The sequence below is a fragment of the Grammomys surdaster genome, unplaced genomic scaffold (genome assembly GCF_004785775.1).
Source record: "Grammomys surdaster isolate TR1022 unplaced genomic scaffold, NIH_TR_1.0 223, whole genome shotgun sequence".
NCBI classification, from domain to species: Eukaryota; Metazoa; Chordata; class Mammalia; order Rodentia; family Muridae; genus Grammomys; species Grammomys surdaster.
The window spans coordinates 1750379-1774145 of NW_021604668.1; the positions used below are offsets into that span (position 1 = coordinate 1750379).

The 23767-nt window shown below is 40.4% G+C and overlaps 1 protein-coding gene across 1 annotated transcript in view; it reads left to right on the forward strand.

Moving 5' to 3' along the window:
* The window catches only part of Dnah11 (dynein axonemal heavy chain 11), a 291537-nt gene that overhangs the window by 99008 nt on the left and 168762 nt on the right, over positions 1 to 23767 (forward strand). The window contains exons 31-35 of the mRNA XM_028773185.1: positions 11303 to 11434; positions 15184 to 15344; positions 18528 to 18684; positions 19093 to 19238; positions 21890 to 22006. Of these exons, the coding sequence (XP_028629018.1) occupies positions 11303 to 11434; positions 15184 to 15344; positions 18528 to 18684; positions 19093 to 19238; positions 21890 to 22006 (713 nt within the window). The remainder of the gene's footprint in view (positions 1 to 11302; positions 11435 to 15183; positions 15345 to 18527; positions 18685 to 19092; positions 19239 to 21889; positions 22007 to 23767) is intronic.

A 23767-nucleotide genomic window follows, 5' to 3' on the forward strand; every position in this document is an offset into this window, starting at 1 on the left:
ATGTGTGTGCATGTGTGTCTCTCTTTCTCTCTCTCTCTTCCTCTCTTCTCTCTGTCTCTCTCCCTCTCCCCCCTCTCTCTCTCCCTCCCTCCTTGCTTCAGGCCCCGGCCGCGCTCCCGCTCTCTCTCTCTCTCTCTCTCTCTGTGTGTGACTAGCCTTGTATATTTATGATGTACATGTTTTTCTTTGCTTCTTCAGGATAGATTGGCAGAAGTAAATGCTTAGGTCAAATCACCTGGAAGACAGTATAAATCTACCCCTCAATGCAGATGCCAAGAAGTGTCTTCCTCCTCCCCTCAGTAAGGTTGGCTGTTTCAAAAGATTACTGTAGCATCATTTAGCCAGCTAATGTAATTAGTTTTCTTTCTCTCTTAACATTTTTGTAAGGGTTTCCATTTTTTTAAGACTTATTGCATATACAGATACACAAATCTTTACAAGCTATATATGAGATATATGGGGAATATACACATATCCACATGAGACTTGTTGCACATACATATATACTTATCTGCATGAGGTCTATATAAGAACAGAGAGAGTGGGTTATGAAGATTTAAAAGCTTCTGTTATTAGTGTGTGTGTGTGTGTGTGTGTGTGTGTGTGTGTGTATGTGGAGAGAGAGAGAGAGAACATATAAAGCTCAGAGGACAATTTGGGGGAGTTGGTTTTTTCCTTTCACCGTGCTGGGACAGGATCTCTCTTGATTTTCCTGCACTTCATATTGCAGACAAGTTCTGGTATGCAGGCCTCTGGGAAAGTCTCCTGTCTCCATTTCCCATCTCACTATAGAAATGCTGGATCACAGATTCGAACTGCTGCGTGTAGCTTTCGTCCTTTTACATGAGTTCTGAGGATTGTCAGATTTGCGCTGCGTTCACTTTACCACAGGAACCATTTCACCAGCTTGGGATAAAAACGTTTATGAAATCCTTCAGCATCACTGGAGTGTTTGACAAACTAGTCACATGGATGCCTTCAATGATGTTCCACAACTGGTACTAATAAGTATCGGAGCTAATGCTTACACGCTGCTAATGCCGTGGTTAGGGCCATGAGAAGTATATGCATCTCTGCTAAAGTCTATTTGGTGATCTTTTAAAAGTGGGTGTAACCAAGACTGCAGAGAAGGCTCGTTCAGTGGGAAAGAATGCTGCTGTATAAGCACCAGGGCCCGAAGTCAACACATAGAAGCAGAGCATGGCCATGCCTGCCTCAAAGTTGAATTGTAGGGCAGAGACAAGAGGGGCACTGGGCCTCACTGGCTACCAGCCTAGCTCCAAGTTCAGTGAGAGACCCTGTTTCAAGGAAATAAGGTAGAGAATACAGAGCAAGCTATTTGATGTCTTTTCCTGCTATCTGTGTGTGTATACTCGGCACACATGCACATCACATACACAGCACATACTGCATCTCACGCACACAGAGTGTATGTAGCTGCCGGCTGCAGTTAATTTTTAATTAGAATTACTCTTACAATAATGGGAGAAGCTTTTAAAATGAACTTCAGAACTTTAAAAGAGCTTAGTTTTAAAACTGGAGATCGGAGTCGCATTAATACACGATCTGCCTACAGATCATTTTCCTTGTTTCTGCTTGTAAAACCAGTAAGATATAAACGCAGATAATTGTTTCAAATTCTGGTTCTTTCCCGGAGACCTATTGTCTTAGGGTTTTTTAATTGATGGCAAGAGACACAACTGTGAGTGGCTTACAGTCTCAGAGGTTTAGTTCACAATTTCAGTTTAGTCTGTTGTCACTATGGGAAGCATGGCAGCATGCAGGAAGGCTTGGTCCTAGAGGAGCCGAGAGTTCTACACCTTGATGCTAAGGGAGCTGGGAGGGGTGTCTCTTCTACACTGGGTGGAACTCAAGTGAGCCCACCCCCACAGTAACACACTTCATCTAACAAGGCCACACCTCCTAGTAGGGCCACTCCCCATCGGCCAAGCTTTCAGACACATGAGTCTATAGGGGCCAAACCTATTCAAATCATAACACCTATCATTATTGCATGTACTATGGCATTAGATGAAAGTACACACATACTCACAAGTACACACATACACAGCAACACACACATACACACACATGCTTCTACCTTGCCTTGTCAGAATCTTTGGAATAAGACAAATCTGATAGATTTGATTCCTTAGATTTCAACGTTCCTTAGCAACAGTGGTTGATTGTATGTTTGTTCATTGCTTGCTTGTTTTGCTGCTGCTGTTTGGAAGATTGAGACCCGGGAGGAAGCTTCTTCTGCCCTGATTACTGCCCTGATTGTGGAGCATCGAAAAAGGGATAGGAGCATTTTACACCTGAAAAAAAATTACTGTGGTGTGCTTAGACTTCACCCAGAGAAGTGTGAATAAAATTATGACAAAAACTTGGTTTTTAGTCTTTAGTAGTTGTGATGGTTTGTATATGCTCAGCCCAGGAAGTGGCACTAGTAGAAAGTGTGGCCTTGTTGGAGTAGGTGTTTCACTGTGGGTGTGGGTTTTAAGAACCCCATCCTAGCTGCCTGCAAGTCAATATTCTGCTAGCAGCCTTCGGATGAAGATGTAGAACTCTCAGCTCCCCCTGCACCATGCCTGCCTGTCTGCTTCCGTGTTCCTATCTTGATGATAATGGACTGAAACTCTGAACCTGTAAGCCAGCCTCAATTAAATGTTATCCTTTCTAAGAGTTGCCTTGGTCATGGTGTCTGTTCACAGCAGTAAAACTCTAACTAAGATAGAAGTATTCTATCATATCTATATTCCATAAGTTCTTTTCTATTCTATCAACTGGTATTTGCATTTCTACCTTGAAGCTTCACACTGTCTTTGCATTCTTGAAAAAAGTCTTTTCCTGGACATGTATTCTCATTTCTTCTGCGTAAATACATAGAAGCAAAATTTCTTGGTAATCAGGGTGTATATTTAAATATTAGAGATATTAATGCCGACTGAGTTCCTCATTGTTGGACGACCTTAGACTGTGAATGATGCTCAGGGATTCTAGATGTTTTCTCTACTTCTAAGTTTTCATTTTGCCATTCTCTATAGCTGCAGCCATTCCAGGGCTATCAATAAATATCTCAGTGTACCTTGAACTTGAATTTCTCTAACATCTGAAGATGTTGAACAATGGGTCCGTATTAATCAGTATTCTGTCTTAGGTTACCATATCACTCATTTTTTTTTAAACATCTGGATGCCTTGCCCTTTTCCTATTAATTCCAAGAGTTCTTATTTATTGAGGATATAAGTCCTTTGTCAGAAGATGATGAATTACACATTTTCTTCTGTCACCCAGCTATGCTGCTAGCCCCATAAATTGCATGTTTTAATGGGCGTTGTTATGAATAGATTCTTGTGATTTTTTGACGTCATATATCACATCTTTTCTTGTTTCCATTGAATTGACTTCGTGCCTTGGTCTGAAAAAAAAATCAGTTTGAAAAAAATCAGTTTGTTTTTTCTCTCTCTCTCTCTCTCTCTCTTTCTCTCTCTCTCTCTCTCTCTCTGTGTGTGTGTGTGTGTGTGTGTGTGTGTGTGTGTGTGAGAGAGAGAGAGAGAGAGAGAGAGAGAGAGATCTATTTTATGTATTTTATTTTTATTTATTTTTCTGTCTCTATGACAAAACCATGGTCATAATTACTGAAACATCATAATAAACATTGAAGTCAAGTTTCATATATCTTTTGTTTTCCCTTTCAAAATTGTTTACACTATTCTAAAATTTTAAAGTATAAATTGTTATTACCATTATGTTTATTCTCAGGGGAATATTTTTAGCCTAATTAAATTTTTACTAGACTAACCATGGCAAATGGAAAGTTCGGGATAACGGCTCTTATAACAAAAGATCATATCACTTCCCCCACTCAGTTAGATGATCTCTATTTCCTCTCTGCAGTGTCTTTGCAGCTTATTACATAGTTGTCTTGTACATTTCTCACTACATTATTCTATTTGTGATATTTCAATTCCATTTTATATACTAATACATTTTTGAACTTTAACTTCAGTATGTATGACTAATCATTAAAATATATTGGATGGAAAAAATATTTACTTTGTATCTTAGGAGTTTACAAAACTTTCTATGTTTAGTACTTTGCGGTTTGTGAAATATGGGCTGTGTAGGGTTTGCTGTGTATACAAACATGTCCAACTTAAGCAGTGACAATTTTATATAGTATCTTCTGTTCTTTTATTTGTTCTGTATTTCCTTTTCTTGAGCTTATTGCATTGGCTAGGGCCATTAATGCAGTGTTGAAGTTCCTAGACCTCCTTGATTTATGAACAACTCAGGGAAGAACACTTTAATGTGTCTCTATTAAGTCTGAACTAATTTGTTTTTGAAACCATCCTTTGTTGTGTGGCTTTTCCTGGGTAAATGGAAACAAATGCTTAGTCACCCCATACAGGAACAATTTCAGCCAAGTCTAGCTTGGTGAGCCAATGTTTGTTGGGGTTACCAGGTTCATGGAGGGTACTTTTAAGAGCATGGGTGACTCTCAAGCATCTGCCCCACCTCAGGGTGAGTAACAGCTCTCAAACTCTGAATTCCTGGAGTTCCTGTCCATCTTATAGGCACCTCCACCAAATAATCACCTCTTCTTGCCATTATTAGCTTCTTGTATAACCTAGAAGGAGACTGTAGATCTTCTAACTTTCTGAGATTGATTAATCTTGTGTTTCATTAGCTTCTTATTGAGCTTTAAGAATGTCTGTTTTCCTATTGGGAGGGAATGTTTTGATTCAGAGTAGCCACAGCAGCCTAACAGATGAGAAATCTCTTCACCAAGTAGAGAAAAATGTTTTCCATCACTACAGGTAGAGAATTTCTTATCTTGAAAAGGCATTGAACCTTTTCTGATCCTCTGAGACGACCATTTGATTTATCTTCTGATCTGCTGCTGTGAATTTTATATCTTTATTTTTTGTTAAAGATTCAGCTTGGGTCCTTATAATGTGCTAAGCATGCCCTCTACAGTGAGCAACATCCACAATCCTGTGGAATGGATTGAATGGTAATCCAATTTTTGCATTCTTATAATTATTAACTTTAGTTGGTTGTACTTACTGTACTATCCTTATAAAAAATTGTCTCTGTTAACATTTAATTCTGCCTTTTTTTTTCACCATTATTTGACAATGGTTCTTATTTAAATGTTTTTGAGAATTTTGATATATGTATACAATGAGATACAATGTCTGACCTCTATTGCCCCCCAACTTCTCCTGATTTCCTCAACATGTCTCTTCCCAAACTTCATGTCCAAACTTCCCATTTGTGCAATAGGATGGAGTCATTCACTGTAGCATGGGCATAAGGCCACACCCTCAATACAAAATGATACCTCCTACCTCCAGTATCTATTCACTGCCAATAGTTCCTCAGAAAGGGGTGGGTACTGAAGATCAACTACCTATCCATGCCAGATGTTGACAGATGTAATCCTGTGTAGGTAACTGCTATGAGTCCATTATTATAATAGTGATGTCATGTCTTGTGTAGGTAACTATAGCAACTATGAGTTCATTATTATAATAGTGATGTCATGTCTTGTGTAGGTAACTATAGCAACTATGAATTCATTATTATAATAGTGATGTCATGTTTTGTGTAGGTAACTGCTATGAATCATTGTAATAATGATGTCATGTCTTGTGTAGGTAACTATAGCACCCATGAGTTCATTATTATAATAGTGATGTCATGTCTTGTGTAGGTAACTATAGCACCCATGAGTTCATTATTGTAATAGTGATGTCATGTCTTGTGTAGGTAACTATAGCAACCATGAGTTCATTATTGCCATAGTGACATCATGTCTTGTGTAGGTAACTGTAGCAGCTATGATTTCATTATTGTAATAGTGACACCATGTCTTGTGTAGGTAACTGTAGCAGCTATGATTTCATTATTGTAATAGTGACATCATGTCTTGTGTAGGTAACTGTAGCATCTATGAGTTCATTATTGATTTCTGTGGCATGAACATAGCCTTTCTAGATAGCCAACCTCTAACTTCACTAAAACATAAATCTTCATTCTTTAGGTGTTAGCACAGATGTTCTTTCCTCCAAAATGCCTTTCCAACCCTTGTATTAGGCAAGACCCTGTTTCTGTGTGCTATGAGAGTACTGTATACATATCCTAATTATTAACCTGCTTTCCTCTTTGGCATATGGGCTTATGAACAGTAACTCCATGTGTGAGTTATATGAGTGGGTGGAATGGAAAGTTCTGATGCATTATGTCATTCATCTTCTCGGTTCTTTCTTCTTCCCTCTCTATAGCACTTGTTTTCTGAGTACGTCTTTTTACTGGCTAATGTGCTTACTAGGTGGGGGAGTACAATACAGAGTGAGACACATGTGGGCCTGGAGCTTTTAGAGCTCATGGCTAAAGGAAAGGAGAGAAAGAAAGTACCAACAGCTGATAAGCAGCAGCCAATAAAATCCCTTTAAGTTTCATAAAATAGCATTCTAGGGAATGTTTGCCAGGAAAGGCCTAGAAGACAGTATGGTGGAGAAGGCCAACCTGAGAAGGTAAACAACCCCAAAAAGTCTCAAGGAAGATGAGCCTTGGTATATAGAGCCACAGCTGTGGCCTTGAAGCGGCCATGACAGGGAACACAGAGAAGTGTAGTATGGCTGGAGCAGAGGATGATGGGAGGAGTAAGGGCGTGGGCAAGCACTCTGCTTTGCAGATAGCATGGCTTTTACACTTAGGCTACTTACTGCCAGATAGTCTCCATTCTCACTGTCTTCTCAGAGCCAGGATGCAATATGAAAACAGCCACTTAGGGCAACTGTCCTTGACCCAGTAGAAAGCCAGACAACCCTTCTGAGTCAGGGGCGAGAAGAAGCATGCATTTATGAGAAGGTATGTTATTTTGAAAGGCTTCCATAGGCTATTTTCTATGTCATCCACCCATAAACATGGATGTAATTATAGTGTGACCATTCCATAATTGCTACCTGGAGCCACTTCCGAAATTCTAGACATTTTATGGCTGTTGTTATGGTTACAGAATCTCATTACTTCTGAGAGGATATCATTGGGGAAATGTTAATCTCTAGAGACTATGAGTGCAGCACACAGTGCTGTGCACATAACACTGGCCAGGCATCATCTTAATCATATTGCCTTTGACTGAACCTCTGTGAGAAATGAGTCAGTAATGTAGAAATCACAGGTCGTTTGGAGGCTTAGACAACTAAGTGCATGAGAAACACTAGAAATTATAAATGTGCTCAGGTATAGAGGCGTAAGGTATTGTTACTGTCTTAATAAACTGGTTAGACAAGTTCTGCTGATGGTGTAACATCTGACACTGCAGAATTTGGATATCTTGGTCCAAATAAGGAAATATCCAAACCAAAAACCTCTTTTCTACTCAGCATACACACACACACACATATGCAGAGGTTACATATACATACCATATATATAATGTATGTATGTATATATGTATATTTAAGCTTTCAGTAAAGATCTCTACAGATGCTTATAATTGTTTTCTGTGCTGCAATCCTGTATCTGTTTGACTCACACTCTTGACAGCTCTTCAGTGGCTCAGGGGACAAAATGCTGACTAAGCAGACAATGTCCTTGCCTTCTTGGAGGCTGACATCTAGGAAGTGATGAATTCTGAGCATATCATACACAAAAGAATGGCCACATCTGATCTTGGTGAAATTGAAGGTTTGTTGTAAGATAATAAGTAGGTGAGTGAGTATTGTCACCGGTACTTATTCTCTGACATCCTCAGGGTGTCAGACTCTGTTTCATGTAGGTTGAGTCTTATCCTTGATGACTGAATGTGATGAGCATATTTTCATGTTACGAGTTGGTGAATTTGTGTCTGTGCAGGTGTTTGGCTCGTGTTTGAGTCAGAATACTTGGGGTTCTTATTTGTTTTGTTTGTTTTGCTGGTGTGTAGGAACTACAGCATTGGAGTATTAATTCTTTATCAGATACACGGCTTCCAAATATTTTCTCCAATTCCACATGTGTTTTTATCTTCTTTATTGTACCCCTGCTGTACAGAAACTTTTCACTTTGGTATAATCCCACCTTTTTCCCCCTTTTGTTGTTTGTGGTTTTGGTTTCAAATCTTAACACTCGTCAAGAGTTCTGTTCTCATATCTGCTTCTAGTAGTTCATGTAGAAAGCATCAATTCATTATCCATTGAAATTAGTGTTAAGTGGGAAGGCCCTGTTTGATTTTTGTTTTGCATTGTGAAGATGGGTCTTGTGTTTCCCAGGTTGGCCTTGAACTCACAGTTCCTGAGTATGACCTTGAGCTGCTCCTTCTGCCAAAGTCTCCCATGTACTGAGATCACAGGCATGTTCTCACATCTGCCTTCAGTGGCCCTTCACCATTTGTCAAAGATGTTATTCTTTCGCCAAGCATATTTTTACTTCCGTATTGAAAACTAGTTGGAAATTTGAGTTCCATTCTGCTAATTACTGCAGTCTTCTGATATAATTTGACACAGACATATGAAGTTCTTCTTCTCTCCCTTTTTGCTTAAGATTTCTTTAGCTATTCAAGGTCATTTGTGGTTTCATATGTATTTCAAGTTTTCTTTTTATTTCTGAAAGTGCTATTGGTTTGTATATATAAATTTCTTTGAGTAGTCTGGATATTTAAGAAATATGAGTTATTTCAACCCGTGAGCCTAGGATACATTTACATTTACTTGTGTCTTTTAAAAATTTCTTTCACTGATGCTTTGTAGTTCTTAGCAATCAGATTTTTTTTTACTTCCTTGGCTATTAATACAAAGGAAATAAAATTGTTTTGATGTATTATTTGCATTCCATTTTTTATTGCAACCTTATTCACAACAGCCAACATACATAAACGACTTTATTTTGTTGATAGATGAAAAAAACCATCATACAGATAGATACACATATGCAGAATGGGATACTATTCAACCTTAAAAAATAGAAAATCATGCCACATAAGATAACATGGATGAATCTGAAATATATCATGTTCAGTGAAATGCAGCAGGCACAGAAATATGTATATATTACCTCATGGACAAGAAGAACCCTTAAAAAGCCAAACTCATGGGGAGAGAATAATTAGCATGAATGAATACATTTCTGAAGCCCTCATAAACAACACAGGCAACTACAACTGGTACTGTTGATATCGGTGGATTGCACCATTGGGATGGGCTGAGAGGATAAAACTCAAGTCACCTTGCCAAACCACAGTAAACAGCCACCATGAGGAGAATGGTTGATCGGCTGTGGAAATCATGCTGCATTACACACACAGGCAGAACTACTATGGTGCACAGTAAGTAATTTTTTATTTGTCAGTCTTCTCTCAGTCTGAGGAGAAGCAGTAGACTTCTGTGTAGGATGGTTGAGCCAGCTTAGTGGGTAAGGATATGTGCCACTAGAGCAGATACGAATTTCTGTTGCCTAATTTACATATTTTATTTTTATTTTATAATACTAAGAAATGAACCCAGGGCCACATACATGTTAGAAAAGTACTCTACTGCTGCCCTGTATCCCCCAGTCTTCTTTTGAGTTTCAGGCAGTTGCTCAGGCTAGATTGAACTGACTCTGTAGCCCAGGCTTCCCCTGAACTATGCTTTTCCTGTCAGCCTTCTGATCAACTGGGTTTATGAGCCTGAGCCACCAGGCAGGCCCAGCACATATTTTTATTTCTCTGAGCAAATAGGACTATTTTGTTTGACTATAGTTATCTCTAGAAAACTTCCTGCAAAGGCATAAATCCTCAGACTTAGTGGTAACCAGGCCAGGTCAGGGAGTCCGAGGATCCTCTCTGAAGTCACACCATGAGATCCGAATCCCTGCTCCCAGAACTGGCGATACAGTTCACAGATTTGTGTTACAATTTCCTGGTCGGTAAGGTAGGGTATTAATAGGCTGTTGTAAAGTGGACATATTCTTGTTCATATTCTTGTTATTGTTGAGTTTATCACCCCTTGTGGTGTGATCAGAAAAAATGCTTTCCTTGGAGCATGGGGTAGAGAATGGGGTAGAGGTGGGAGATTACAATAAAGTCCAATGATCTGATAATGGGGCAATGTCCTTGGTCAGTGCTCAGAAAACCTACGTTCTACTTTTGCGTAAGTTGTGTGCATGAAAGTATCGAGCTGCTGCTGTGTGTGAAAGCTTCTCCATGCTGTCTTTCTTCTCCCCCTTCTTACTGAGTCCAGCTGCACAGCAACCTCAGGGCCACTCTGACATTTAATGCTTATATAGGCTTCTCCACAGACCACTCACCAGGTCTGGGGGCTTCCACCAACTTGGTGCTCACTTCTTGCTTACACTATCATGCTCTGATGATTTTTAACAGACGGGGCTCTGCAGAGCTGAAGAAGACAGGGGACAATATTGTTATGTATCACGGCATGTATCATTAAGGCAGGGCTTGTGCCTTTTTTTTCTTTTGCAAATAAGCCCTAAGTAAAGAAGAAATTAAGGAAGGAAGCCTTTTGTGGGAATAACCACATGAGAAAACCAACCAACCAACCAACCAACCACACAACACCTGAGAGACTGTCTTTCCAAGCTTTCTGGCCACACGTTCTTTACATCAGGAACTATGTTATTTCTGATGCAGTTCTCATGTGTGTGTGTGGAGATCATTTCACAACAGAATGAGCATCCTGCCAACTGTGATGCTGCCTGTTCTATCCACATAGCACAGTTGGTCGGTGTTCCTGTTACTCTATTTCTTTACTTCTATTCAAGAAGAGAAGTGCTTTGAAAATATTTATCTAGGAGACAAATGAGTCTAAGCAAGACCAGCAATATAAGTAAAAAGAATGGGCCAAAGTAGGATACTTAGGTATGAGCATTTTCTCATTAATCATCACTATAAATATATATAAAAAAATGCTCGTTGTTGGTCAATTTTTTTTCTAAAGAATGAAATTGCCACTTAGTTCTTATACCTTTAAAAACATTGGTTTTAGCTCTTAGATCTTGTAGTTCCGACTGGAAGTTGTGAGTTGGGTCATCATTAGGGTACATTGTGCAACGTAGGCAGAAAGCCCTGTTTCTGCCCTTTCTGTGGCATCACTGAAGGACAACTTTGTCTCCACTGTATCCTGGCTCATTCCTGAAAATGAAGAGCAGTATGTTTGTCTCTCCCTAGGTGTTTTGAAGATCAGCTGAGATAACAAGTTTGGGGTCATTTTATAATTAAAACTTTTTTTTTTTTACGAATATTGACCAGTTAGTCTCTGTATTGACACCTACTGCTTTTATATATATTTTTTTTTAAAAAAAATACTTTTAGATATCACAGCTAAACACACTGATCACACTTCTTCTGGGAGAACTCTCGCCCGGAGACAGGCAGAAAGTCATGACCATCTGCACCGTTGATGTCCACGCCAGAGATGTGGTGGCAAAATTGATTTCTCAGAAGGCAAGTGCGCTGCTGTGTTCTGAAAGCAGTATTTGTTGTCAGGGTGGCTTTAAGAAATTCGTTGTTTTTCAGAAGTTTCAGTTAGTGCTGGGAGGTTGTTTGGGCTACATTAGGTTTGATAGTTAGTGGAGTAATGGCCAATGGTTTGCCAAATTAGAGTCTAAAAGTTAATGAAGAGGCAAGGACCATGGGAAGAACCTACATTTTTTATAACTTTGTCTTCTGGCTTCTGTGCATATCCATCTGCCTTGTGGCTCTTACCTCTGAGATGTACACAGTCAACAACTATAATACTTTTTGCCATTTCAACCATCTTAAAGGGTAAGGTTAAGAAGCTGGCTCAGTGGGCAAAGTTCCTGCCAGGCATATTTAAGGACTTTTGTTCAGATCCCCAAACTCCACAGAAAGCAGGGAACAGTAGCACAGTCCCTATAATCCCGGGGGAAGCAGAGACAAAAGAATCATTGAAAACTCTCATGCCAGCAGGTCTGAATATAGTGGTAATGAGAGTTTGTCTCAAAAAAGGTGGAAGACAAGGACTACTGCTGAAGGTCATCCTCTGACCTCTACACCTGTGCTGTGGCATGCATTGCCTGCACACACGCACACATACACACACACACCACATATTATATGTACACACAAAAAATGCACACATACACAGTATTTACTACACAAACACACACTGCAGACATACTCTATACATATGTGCACTATACTTACACTACGCACATACACACACATCTACTGTACACATACTGCACATAGATACACTATACATACATGTATACTACCAACACTGACACATACTTCATGCACACAAACATATACTACACACACACACACACACATACATACACTGCATACATACAAACACATACATACATATATACTACTCTCTCTCACACACACACACACACACACATATATATATATATATTACACAAACAAACACACACACACACACACACTCACTTAAAAACCCATCTCTGTGCAATGTAAATCCATTTCCTTCTGAGAAATCAGGGTTGGTCACAATTCTAGAGTGCTTTGGCCAACACCTGTTAGTACTGTACATGGCTAAATAATATGTCTGGTTAAGAGGTTATTTTCTAATATTTTCACTAAATTGATGACTTTTTTTTTTACCACCTATATGTTTTAAACACCCACATGTCTCTTAGGGGCTGGCAGTGTTTAATGAGAAAGAAATGTTTTCAGTCTTCATTTCCTTAATTGTACTCTTAGTTTCTAGTGTTAGAAACATGCTTGTTTGATTCCTGAGCAACATTGATGGTAGGACCCTACACCCACCACCACCACAGACTTTCAGGTGGGAAGAAATTGTCCTGAAATGACAATTTCTTCTTTCAAAATGGAAACAACGATAAATAAAAATAAAACTCATACAAACACAAAATCAAAACAAAGACCAATAAAACAAACAAACAAAAAGCTGGAGTTGAGTGGGTAGGAACATTGTGGGAGGTACTGGGAGGAGTTGGGGAAAATGTCTTTGTTATTTTTTTATTGCTGTTCATCAGGATGAGAAGCAGGGCCTGGAGTAGGTAGGCTTGAGTCACCATCTTGATCCATAAGTGAGAGGGAAGGAAGGGGAAGGAGAGAGAGAAAGAGAGGGAAAGAGAGGGAAAGAGAGGGAAAGAGAGGGAGAGGAGGAGGGGCAGGGGGAGGGGGAGGGGAGGGGGAGGGGGAGAGGGAGAGGGAGAGGGAGAGGGAGAGGGAGAGGGAGGGGAGAGAGAGAGAGAGAGAGAGAGAGAGAGAGAGAGGTGGGGGGGACAGAGACAGAGACACACAGAGACATAGCAAGACATAGACAGAGAGGGATAGACCAAGAGACACAGAACATGAATGAACTAACAGAGACAGAGAGACAAACACTGGCCTGGTATGGGTTTTGAAAACCCAAAGCCCCCAGTGACACATCTCCCCCAACTATGCTACATCTCCATTAATCTTTCTCCAAGTAGTTCCACCAATTAGGAACCAAACATTCCAATATATGAGCCCAAAAGTGAGAGTGAGGAGGGGTGGGAAAGCAGTCTCATTCGAACTACCTCAAAGGGAAAGGAACATGATCAGGATGTATTGTGTGAAAACAATTTTTTTAAATAAAAAGAGAGAAACAAATACCAGACTTACAAGAAACAGAAAAAACAAAAACAAAAAAAAACAAACAACAATAACAACAACAACAACAAAAAACAGGTAACTCAACTACCACAGTGAATTTTAAAAAGATAAAGAGAAAAAAACATCGACCTAATGAAATTGAAGCAAAATTTAAAATTCTAAAAGATGCAAGCAATCCTGCTTATCTTGCTTTTTAAAACAATAAAAATACAATGACAGTTCCATATCAGTTTAAATGCTTGCAGTATGAAAGACTCTATGCTGCTTTCCTACTTATTTCTCTATTGAATTCAAAGGGAATTTTAATTTTCTCATGTAAATTCAAGAAAGCGTCTTCTCAGGATTGGAGATATGCTCCAGTTAGTAAGTACTTCCTGTGCAAGTGAGAGGACCTGAGTTCAGATCCTGAAATCTACACAAAAAGCCAAGTGTATGGCATGTGCTTGGAACCATAGCACTAGAAAGGTGTAGTCAGGAATGTCCTGGATGCTGGCTAGCCAGCTGTCAAGCCAAAGCATCAAACACTGCATTCAGTAGAAGCTCCGTCTCAATCATAAGGTACAGAACTATTTAGGAAGATACCTGATGACGTCAACCTCTGGTCATACAGGCCTGCACATGTACATACACACACGAACATGTACACACCACATACACACACACACACACTCACACTAGTGCTATTTCACAAAAGCCTTAAACAGTCCTTGATCTAGTTCCTGAATCAGAGATAGTTAAGAACATTTTTAATTAATCTCAGATCAACCCTTGCAAAGCACCACTTACTGTGTTTTCTTGTTTTGGTAATGAGCTGTTGACATCCACTCTCTGAATATGACCTTGCCTTTTCTTATATATTTATATTTTTATTTGTAGTAGCATAAATCATTATTAGAAGATATTTATTTTGGAAAGCAGTTGTGCTTACCACTAAGCCACCAAAGCAGATAATGTATTATTTATTTTTTTCCTCATTCATGATCTTCTATTGATTCATGCCTAGTCTTTGGAAACTTGCCTTTGGAAAGGCAAGAGTTTTTATGACTTGAAGGGATTTCCAGTGAGCCCTAGAATCTTACAAACCCTGAAAGAGACAGAAATTGTTTTCAAACTAGAAAAGTGATAGATAAAATTGAGTAATATAGGAAAGAGTACCCTATGAAAAACACCTTCATGTAATCTGATAAAAAATGAAGTTAAAAGTTCTGGACTAGGAACACAGGCAAAAGCATAGCTTGTTCTTCAATGTGCAGGAATTATGGATTACGTGTGATTTTAATACAGACAGTGATTTTTTGTTGGATCTGCTTAATAGATACATAAAGATACAAAGCATAACTACACCCTGGGTTATCCATGAAAGGTAAAAACATGGCTTGAACGCACTGATGCTATTTTGCACAAACGACAATTTAAAGTGAAGACTCTCGTTACACACATATTTCTGATTAGGCACACAGCTGAGATCTGCAACAGGGTGCAAGATAGTTCCTCCTGTAGAATTTAGGAATGAGAGTCAGCAGAAGTGATGAGATTAACCAGTTTGTTGCCTCAGAGATGTCAGGGACCGGTGTGTTAAGACTGTGCAATGATTGTAGGTTGTCAGCCCCCATGCTTTTACCTGGCTGTCTCAGCTCCGGCACGAGTGGGAGGATTCTCGGAAGCACTGTGTCGTTAATATTTGTGACGCCCACTTCCAGTACTTCTACGAATACTTGGGAAACAGTCCGCGGCTGGTGATCACTCCTCTCACTGACAGGTAACAAACATAGCTTCTCACAGAGGGGAAAGCCAAGACCCAGTGTCCTTTTGTGTGGATGGAGAAGCATGAGAATGAGAAGAGAGGCTGAGGGGAATGGAGGGATTGGTCAGGAAGTGATAATGAAAGCAGCATAGAGATTACCTGTGCCAGACACCAAGTGTTAGCTTTAGAGACAGGATGAAGAAAATTGAATTAGAGAGATAGAATTACAGAAGTCACACAATCATAACAAATAGAGAAGAGATGTGTGGATTAATGTGGTTTAAGGAAGTCTGGCTGTGCCTGAGGTCTTTGTCCATTACCTCTGCCATCATCAACCCCTTCATCCTCTTTTGGGAAGGGCAGGCATAGTGAGGACAGCCTATGATGACTTTCTTGCGTATAGTGATGAGAGAGAAGCTAAGATTCATTAAAGGAGTTGTCAAGTATTTATGAAGAGCTGTGCTAAGAATTGTCCAATGTCTTTGCTGTCACGGTGATCAAGTTCCAGTTGAGTGTGATGTTCCAGTAGGTGAGGGTGAGAGAAATGGCAGGTATTTATTTTAGGATGCACTGCCTGCTATAATAGAAGTGTAACAGAGCGATTTGTCAGAAAGGGTCTGGAGGGAATCATCTACTTCGGATTGAGTTTCCCTGTCTGAAATGCTTGGGTCCAGAAGTATGTCCAATTCGGGATATTTTTGGATTTTGAAATATTTGCATAGACTCTCCAAGTAAAACACCTATAATCTGAAAATGCAACTCTCAAATGCTTAAAAAGCAGGTTTTAGAGCATTTCAGACTTTGGATTAAAATCTGTGTAGACTAAGAAAACATTTGAGATGAGACCCAAGTGCAGGATTAGCTGCACCCAGATTCTAGGGTAGAAATCTACAGACAAAATTAAGTAGTAAAGTTTCAAGGTAGGTGGGAACATAGCTGGGTTAAAGGACAGGAAGATAGCCAGAGTGGTCTAAGGAAAGCATAGGGCCAGCCAACTGATTGCTACCAAAAGTGCATTGCTATTTCATGATCCATAAATAGATACATAGAATGTTGCAGAGGTAAAGATGTCTCCTGGGTGTGAATTCTTTTATTAACGTTCCAACTTTTTTTAATTATGTGGCATGAGAAATCACACTTAATCTTTTGACTTTTGGTGGGTGCCGGGGGAAATCCTACCTCAGTGTTTCTAACTATGTCCTATGACCAAAGTATAGACAGATTGTACGATATCTGTGTGTTTGTGCCACCCTGGAGAGGATGGTAAGATTTTTCTCTCTAGCTTTGGGGTTGTTTGTGTACACATTAATAACACGAGTTCATCATTTCTATAGTATACAGATTCTGGAACTGTCTAAATCAACCCTCCTTACCTTTACCTAAAACCACAGATCATCTTCCCTCATTCATTTAAGTACAGTTTTCGTGAAAAAGAATTGACCGTCATAGCTTGACATAATTACCTGAGAGTAGCCACAGATACTGTGTGCATGCCATTATGAAGAGAGAAGAGGGGAAGAGAGGTGAAGGTCCAGGAGAAGAGAGGGGAAAATGTAAATTATTCCAATGTGTAAAATTGGATGCTTAGTAAATTTTGAATGGAAAACTCCCTATGTGCTTCATTTGGAAGTTTAAAAAGTCCATGTTCTCGTGGTAGCACAGATAATGTTAGAAAGGGTATTTGGTAGTATGTTTCATTTCCCCTTCATCTGCTGGCTTACCTGTGAATTTTTTTAAGCATGGTGGTGCCCTCTAAGTGAATCCATTCTGTCTCATTTGCCACTTGATGTGGACATCTCTTTGGAAGTTAGGTGGGGGCCGATGCTGACTTCCCTTATGTCAGCACATTCAGAGACAGGCTGGCCAGCTTGCCACCAACAGACTGGTACTGCAGTAGCTATAGTGGTGAAGACATTGCTGGCTAAGGTGTCATTTTAAAAAAACCACTAAATTCAGTGTCTTAATGAACACAGAAGCTGATGTCTCACTGTAGTAAATCTCGAGGTGGGCATGCCCAATCATGGACTAGTAGGTGGCTGACTGACTAAGTATGGCTTGCCCGGTTGCTACAGTCAGTGGTCCAAAGGAAGTGTCCCCCAAGCAGGTGTCCTAGAAATGCCATTTTTGCATACACTAGATTGGTTAGGCACTTGGCTCCTACTGTGGACAGGCAGAGAGGACATGTTCTACAAAGAGGGATCAGTTCCTGGTATAAGAGTCTTTCTCCTCCATTTTTCTGTGGAACGCTCTTCAACCTGCATCTGACGGAAGGGCTGTGGCCCATTTTCTGCTTGTTTCTGTTGGCATGGCACCTTGAACTCTTCAGAGCTTTCCCCTGGACTTTCTTCATGCAGCCCCACAGTAAGCCTCACTTTGTAGATAAGAGGCCTCAGGGTGCAGAGGTCAGAAGGCTTCAGGCTGATATCTGATGATCCACAGACTAGATCTTAGATCTTAGTCCCTTGTCTCCCAACTCTAGGCATGAATGTCACTGTCTGTACTAACACAGAAATAACGTAGAGACTCCAGGTAAAGACCATCAGCTGTTTTAGGACCTTACCATTTGTTAGTATTGGTTCCTTTTGCAGATATTAAGTTCTATCCTTTGGATGAGACTTTTAGTCTCAGAACCTCTGGGCCTCTCCCTGCCCAAATAAGTGTCATGCTCTAAATGCATGTGCAACACATTCGAATAAATTTCTAAAAATACATTGACTGTAGTGTTACAGTCAGTATAGTGCTGTGTGCTCGCATTCACCTTCTGTATTGAAGTAGGCATGTATTTTGCTCACTTGTATGTAAGCATGCACATCTCAGCTCTTAATGTTTAATCTTCCTCCTCACTAGTCTATACACAGTTTGAGATATTGTCTACCATATTACTAATATCTTCACCTAGAAGTATCAGATATTCAATCATATCACAAATAAAGATATTTGTATTCAAAAGCACAGCCCTTAGGAGGTGAGACAGTGGGTAAATAAAACAGCACACTCTTTTCTACTTGTTTTAAGTGGCCAGCCTAGAAGGCTGACTCACATTTGCTGTGAACAAGTCCAAAGCTCACAGGTAGTTTTTGCTTCTACAGTGTTCTAGGCCTTGACTTTTTAGCCACTATTTAAAAGAGAATCATGTATCCTCAGTGTGTCATGAAAGGACAGGCTTTACTGCAGTGTTTTGTGTTTTGTTGTGTGAAGGTGTTACATCACGTTGACTCAAGCACTTCATCTGACCATGAGCGGGGCTCCGGCTGGCCCAGCTGGAACAGGGAAAACGGAAACCACCAAAGACCTTGGCCGTGCCCTGGGCATGATGGTTTATGTATTCAACTGCTCAGAGCAAATGGACTACAGGGTAAGTTATTAAATGCATAAAATGTGTTCTAGCCACATGAATCCTACTTGGAAAGAGTCATGTACCTTGTCTGAAATGCTCGAAGCTGTGAAGTGTTTCTTCTGAATTTTTCAGGTTTTGCTGTATTTTCATCTTCATAGTAGTGTGGGCCTACAGTCCAAGTCTGAACATGTGATTCATTTGTGTTTACTTATGCATCTACTGCAGGTTTAAAGTGACTTTGCTCAATAGGTTGAGTTATTTTGTGAGTGAAGCAAAATTTCACAACATGGAGAGGTTTCCACTTGTGTTGTCATGTTGGGACCCAATGCTCTGGATTCTGGAGCACTTTGGTTTTTAGATCAGGGCTGTCCAGCCTACAAGCATCCAAACCCTCTGTTCCAGTCTGACCATGATACCTCCTTGTAGTCCATAGGAAACATCTATAAAGGACTGGTGCAGACAGGAGCGTGGGGCTGCTTTGACGAGTTCAACCGCATTGCTGTGGAGGTTCTGTCCGTGGTAGCAGTGCAGGTGAAGATGATTCATGACGCCATCAGGAACGGGAGAAGGAGGTGGGCCTGTGGCTATTTGGATGGCTTCCTTCCTTCCTCCCTTCCTTCCTCCCTTCCTTCCTCCCTCCCTCCCTCCCTCCCTCCCTCCCTCCCTCCCTTCCTTCCTCTCTCCTTTCCTTCTTTTTCTTGGTTCTTTGTACCCACTCCCTCACACCAAACAACCAGAAGATAACCTCATCTTCTCAGTATTTTGTAACTTATCTCTGTCATATTAAGTGGATAAAATAAAATTTTGAACAGTAACGCTGAATAACCCACCACCTATTTTTACTAGTAACTTTGGATTGAGGTCTGTGAAGAAGCTTCAGTATTCATCTTTCTTGGCCTTCTTACAAGTCTCGAGTTTGTTTCACCCAAGGCTTAGGACACCCCCCTCCCTCTGTTCTCCTCCCTCACACTGTCCCTTTCCAGGTTTCCTCTCACCTGGAAAGGACAGGGCCTCCCTTCCAGAGCCTCATGTTGATTGATGGGAAGGATTTGGACAGGCTGGATTTCGTAGGCTCATGCTTACAGGCCTTCACCTTCTCCATTTTGACTTTATCCAGTTCCCAAGCTGTCTACCTCCATGCTGCCACTCCCAGGCACCTACACTTCCTCTCCTTTCATCTTTAAGGCTTCTGGAAATGGCTGCATATGGCAACTCAAGAATCCACTTGAGGTCTCTTAAGTCTCTGCCATTTAATATACCCAAGTCAAAGTGCCAGACTTTCCATCTCTGCCTGCTTTGTTGCCTGTCCCCCCACCACCACCATGAATGATAGCTTCCTGTTCTCCCGGTGACTAGAGGCAAAACCATACCAGATAAATCTGTAATGTAAACTCTGTCCTGTGGCACCTTATTCCAAAACCAAAGCATCTGGAGTTCGATGACTAAAACTTCAGAATAAGCAGGATACACCATGTGAATGTAGTTCTCTTGGTAGCCCCCCCTCCATGAATACAGCTGTACTTAGCCAGTCTGTTCATCTCTCCTATGTTTAGGGTATTTTGCTCAGCTACCTCTCTTGTGCATGAGAAAACATCCAGTCTGCTCACTGATAAAGATTCCCACCCCAATCCCATTCTCAGAGCTGTGCACTTGTTCTAGAAGCTTCCAGTTTGTCAGAGAAGTACGTTTCCACTTTTTAGGAAACCACTCAGGATCCTAACACTGGCTTCCGACATCCAGATGCTGGCTGCCTTACTCACCCCACTTCTGGTTCTGTGTCAGTGAAGTTGAAGTTTTTCTATTTGATCCCCAGCCATATTTGGCTTTTACTCAGAATCCCATTATCTGAGGAAATCCGAGAGTCATCTGAGGCCGTCCTTTGTCATGCAGATTTACGTAATCGAGTCAGAAGTGATTTGAAAATTCCCAGGCATACTTGGTGGTGCCTATGCCTGCATTTCTGAGACCTCATCTTCTTTAGGCTTGTTCATAAACAGGCTGCAAGGCTTCTTCAAGGTCTGTGAGTTGATTAAATACTCCTTTCCCTACAGGCTCTAAGAAATAACTCTAAGCTGAGTCCACCTGTCAGAGGCTCCTCCCTTTGCTTGAAGGCTCCTCCCATCATTGCTATGAATTCTAGAAGAGAGATGTGTCAACCCTGGCTATACTTACCTGGCCTCTGTGAGCTGAGCTTGCCTGCCTTCTCATTTTGCAAAAATCCTGACTTCTCCATTTTAACCTGAACCATTAAAATAATCACCTGCTGTTAGCTACCTAAATCCCCTAGAAGTCCCGGACATCTGTGTCTCTGTTCTCCCTTCTCCAAGATACTACTTCAGCCTTCTCCTTCCTTCAAAAGATCTTTCGGAGATCACCTTACATTTTGAGGGCTTAGCCCTGTCTGAAAGCTTATCGCATTTATGTCTTTGCTGGTTACTATTTTATTACCTTGGTCATCAAAGTTCTAACTGGGCGCTCATAATTTCTTTTTGAAAATCATTGTTTCTCCCTAGCTTTGGCATGGTGAAGACCACAGTACTTAATCACAGTAGTTAATATCTGTTGAGTATTCACTGTGCCCTGCGTATTGTAGTGTTAACCATTTGTGTTCATATTCTTTCAAATCCTCACCAGTAGGTAGGATTAGTCTCCCTTTTTAATAGATGAGGAAAATGGAACAAAGAGGATAATTGTTATGCTTAATGTGTGGCATTGACTCTGCTCTCTGAGCCCAGCAGAGCCCACTGGCCTGCTGTGCTAACCATCAGACTGTCCTACCTTGCAGAGATGCTTAGTAGAGATTTACTGAAAAAGAGGAAGGCAGGTGAGTAAGCAAATAGATAAACTGGACAAAGAGTCCTTCCTCTTGCTCCTTTGAGCATAGATACTCTCTGTACAATGTTCTACTCAAGGAACTGAAGCCAGAAATATCATCACCTTTCATTAAATGTTTAAGTAGTCAACTCTCCAGTCTTCCATTTTAGGCTATGAGGAGAAAAAATAAAATTTTCCCATATTGGGATTCTAGACGGGAAGGGGGGGTTGTTTTTAATAAATCTGCTTCAAAACATTTGAAATGTGTGTGCTTATGAATCTTAAGGAAAATTATCCAGGACAAACAGCTTTCTAATACACATTTGCATTTTGCAGTGGCTTGCATTTGTCAGTGTGCATTCATGTTCAGTGAACACATTTAATTCCATCAACGTCCTCTTTATGGTAGATTTGTATTTCTTGGAGAGACAATCCCGCTGAAGTCATCGGTTGGAATATTTATCACTCTGAACCCAGGATATGCTGGTCGAACGGAATTACCAGAAAACCTCAAAGCTCTGTTCAGGCAAGTGCTTGCTTCGCAGATCACGTACGGTACACTTATGCCACCTAACATTGGCTTGCTCTGACCATGTCATTTATTTTACCAGAGAATTTAATTTCCTGTGGAAAACTTATCTCTTTGAGATCACTTTATAGAGATAATTTTCCCCATGATCTTTATAGAGATAATTTTCCTCATGATCTTTACAGAGATAATTTTCTCCATGATAGACTTTCACCCCTTGTGTATTGAAACCAGCACTCAAGTCAGTATGTAAAAGATATGTAGTAATTCCAAGTATTTAATATTAGCTTTCATTGCTGTTTTATTGTAAACAGAACTTTCACGAGTTATAAAGTATTTGATAAATGCAGACATGTATAGAGAGAAGTTATTTGCCAACTGGACATCATGATTGTTATAGCTTTTCTAGTCTATTCTGTCATTTACATTTTACAGAGTTAAGATATATGAGGCATGATTTTATTTAATTTTATTCTTGTAATATTTTGACATACGTATTTTATCATACTGTTGAAAATCTTTGGATATATCATTTTCTATAACTCTAAAAAAATTCCGCTGAGCAGTGGTGGCACACGCCTTTAATCCCAGCACTTGGGAGGCAGAGGCAGGCGGATTTCTGAGTTCCAGGCCAGCCTGGTCTACAGAGTGAGTTCCAGAACAGCCAGGGCTACACAGAGAAACCCTGTCTTGAAAAACCAAAAAAAAAAAAAAAAAAAATTAAAAAAAATCCCTCTTATGGCTAATCTACATTTTCTTGATCCTCTTGTGTGCTGTTGCAGGCTTATTTTTGTTTTTGTTTTATTTTTTTGATACTAAAACAGCAAGCTATAAATATATATTCTTATTAAAATTACTTTTGTTTCAGAATAGAGCCTTTGGGTATTTGCCAGTATGTGCTCATGTATATGTGTGCGCGTGGAGGTCAGAGATGTCTTCCTCAGATACTCTCCTCCTTATTCTTTGAGGCAAGATCTCTCACTGATGCTGGAGGTCACCCATGGAGCTGGCAAGCCTGTGGGATCCTCCTGTCTCCACCTCCTAAGCACTAGGAATACAAGTGGGTGCTACTGCAGCTAGCTTTTACACGGTTGGTGGAAACTGACTGAACTCAGGTTCTCAAGCTTGTGTGGCAAAGCCTTTAGTGACTGAGCTCTTTCCCCAACCACAGACTAGAGTCTCAGATGTAAAATAACCAGATGATGATTAAAATACATTGCTGACCTCCTTTCTCCCATCACTCAGCCAATATATACACCACCAGCAGCCTGTATAGGAGGTCCTGCAGGTGCATCTCCAGTGCCCATCAAGACTGTTAGGTTTTCCATTACATCATCCAGGTATATGCTGGCATGCTGGCATGCTCCCATGTAAGTGAGAAATGCACGAATACTCAGATTGAGAAGACAGCTCCTAAACTCTCAGGAGCCCCCTCGTGCCAGTTGGAAACTAATCTGTCTGTCACACAGGACTCTCTGTGTAAGGATTACATATATTCTGGAGTTCCTGCCAACTCCAACTTTCTAAACTGTGAGCCATGACCCCCTAGGGGTTCAAGTGACTAAATGTAGGACTATGGAAAGTTGGCAATAGTTTCTGAATGCGCAAGGTCAAGAATTAATTCAGAATATAATGTGTAATGAATTGGAGATACATCTCTGTGAACTTTGCTGCTATCTTGGTTCTGAACATAATACATACATGTTGTCACAACACAGCAATAACCAATGCTACCTGAAACACCTTGGCTTCAATTCA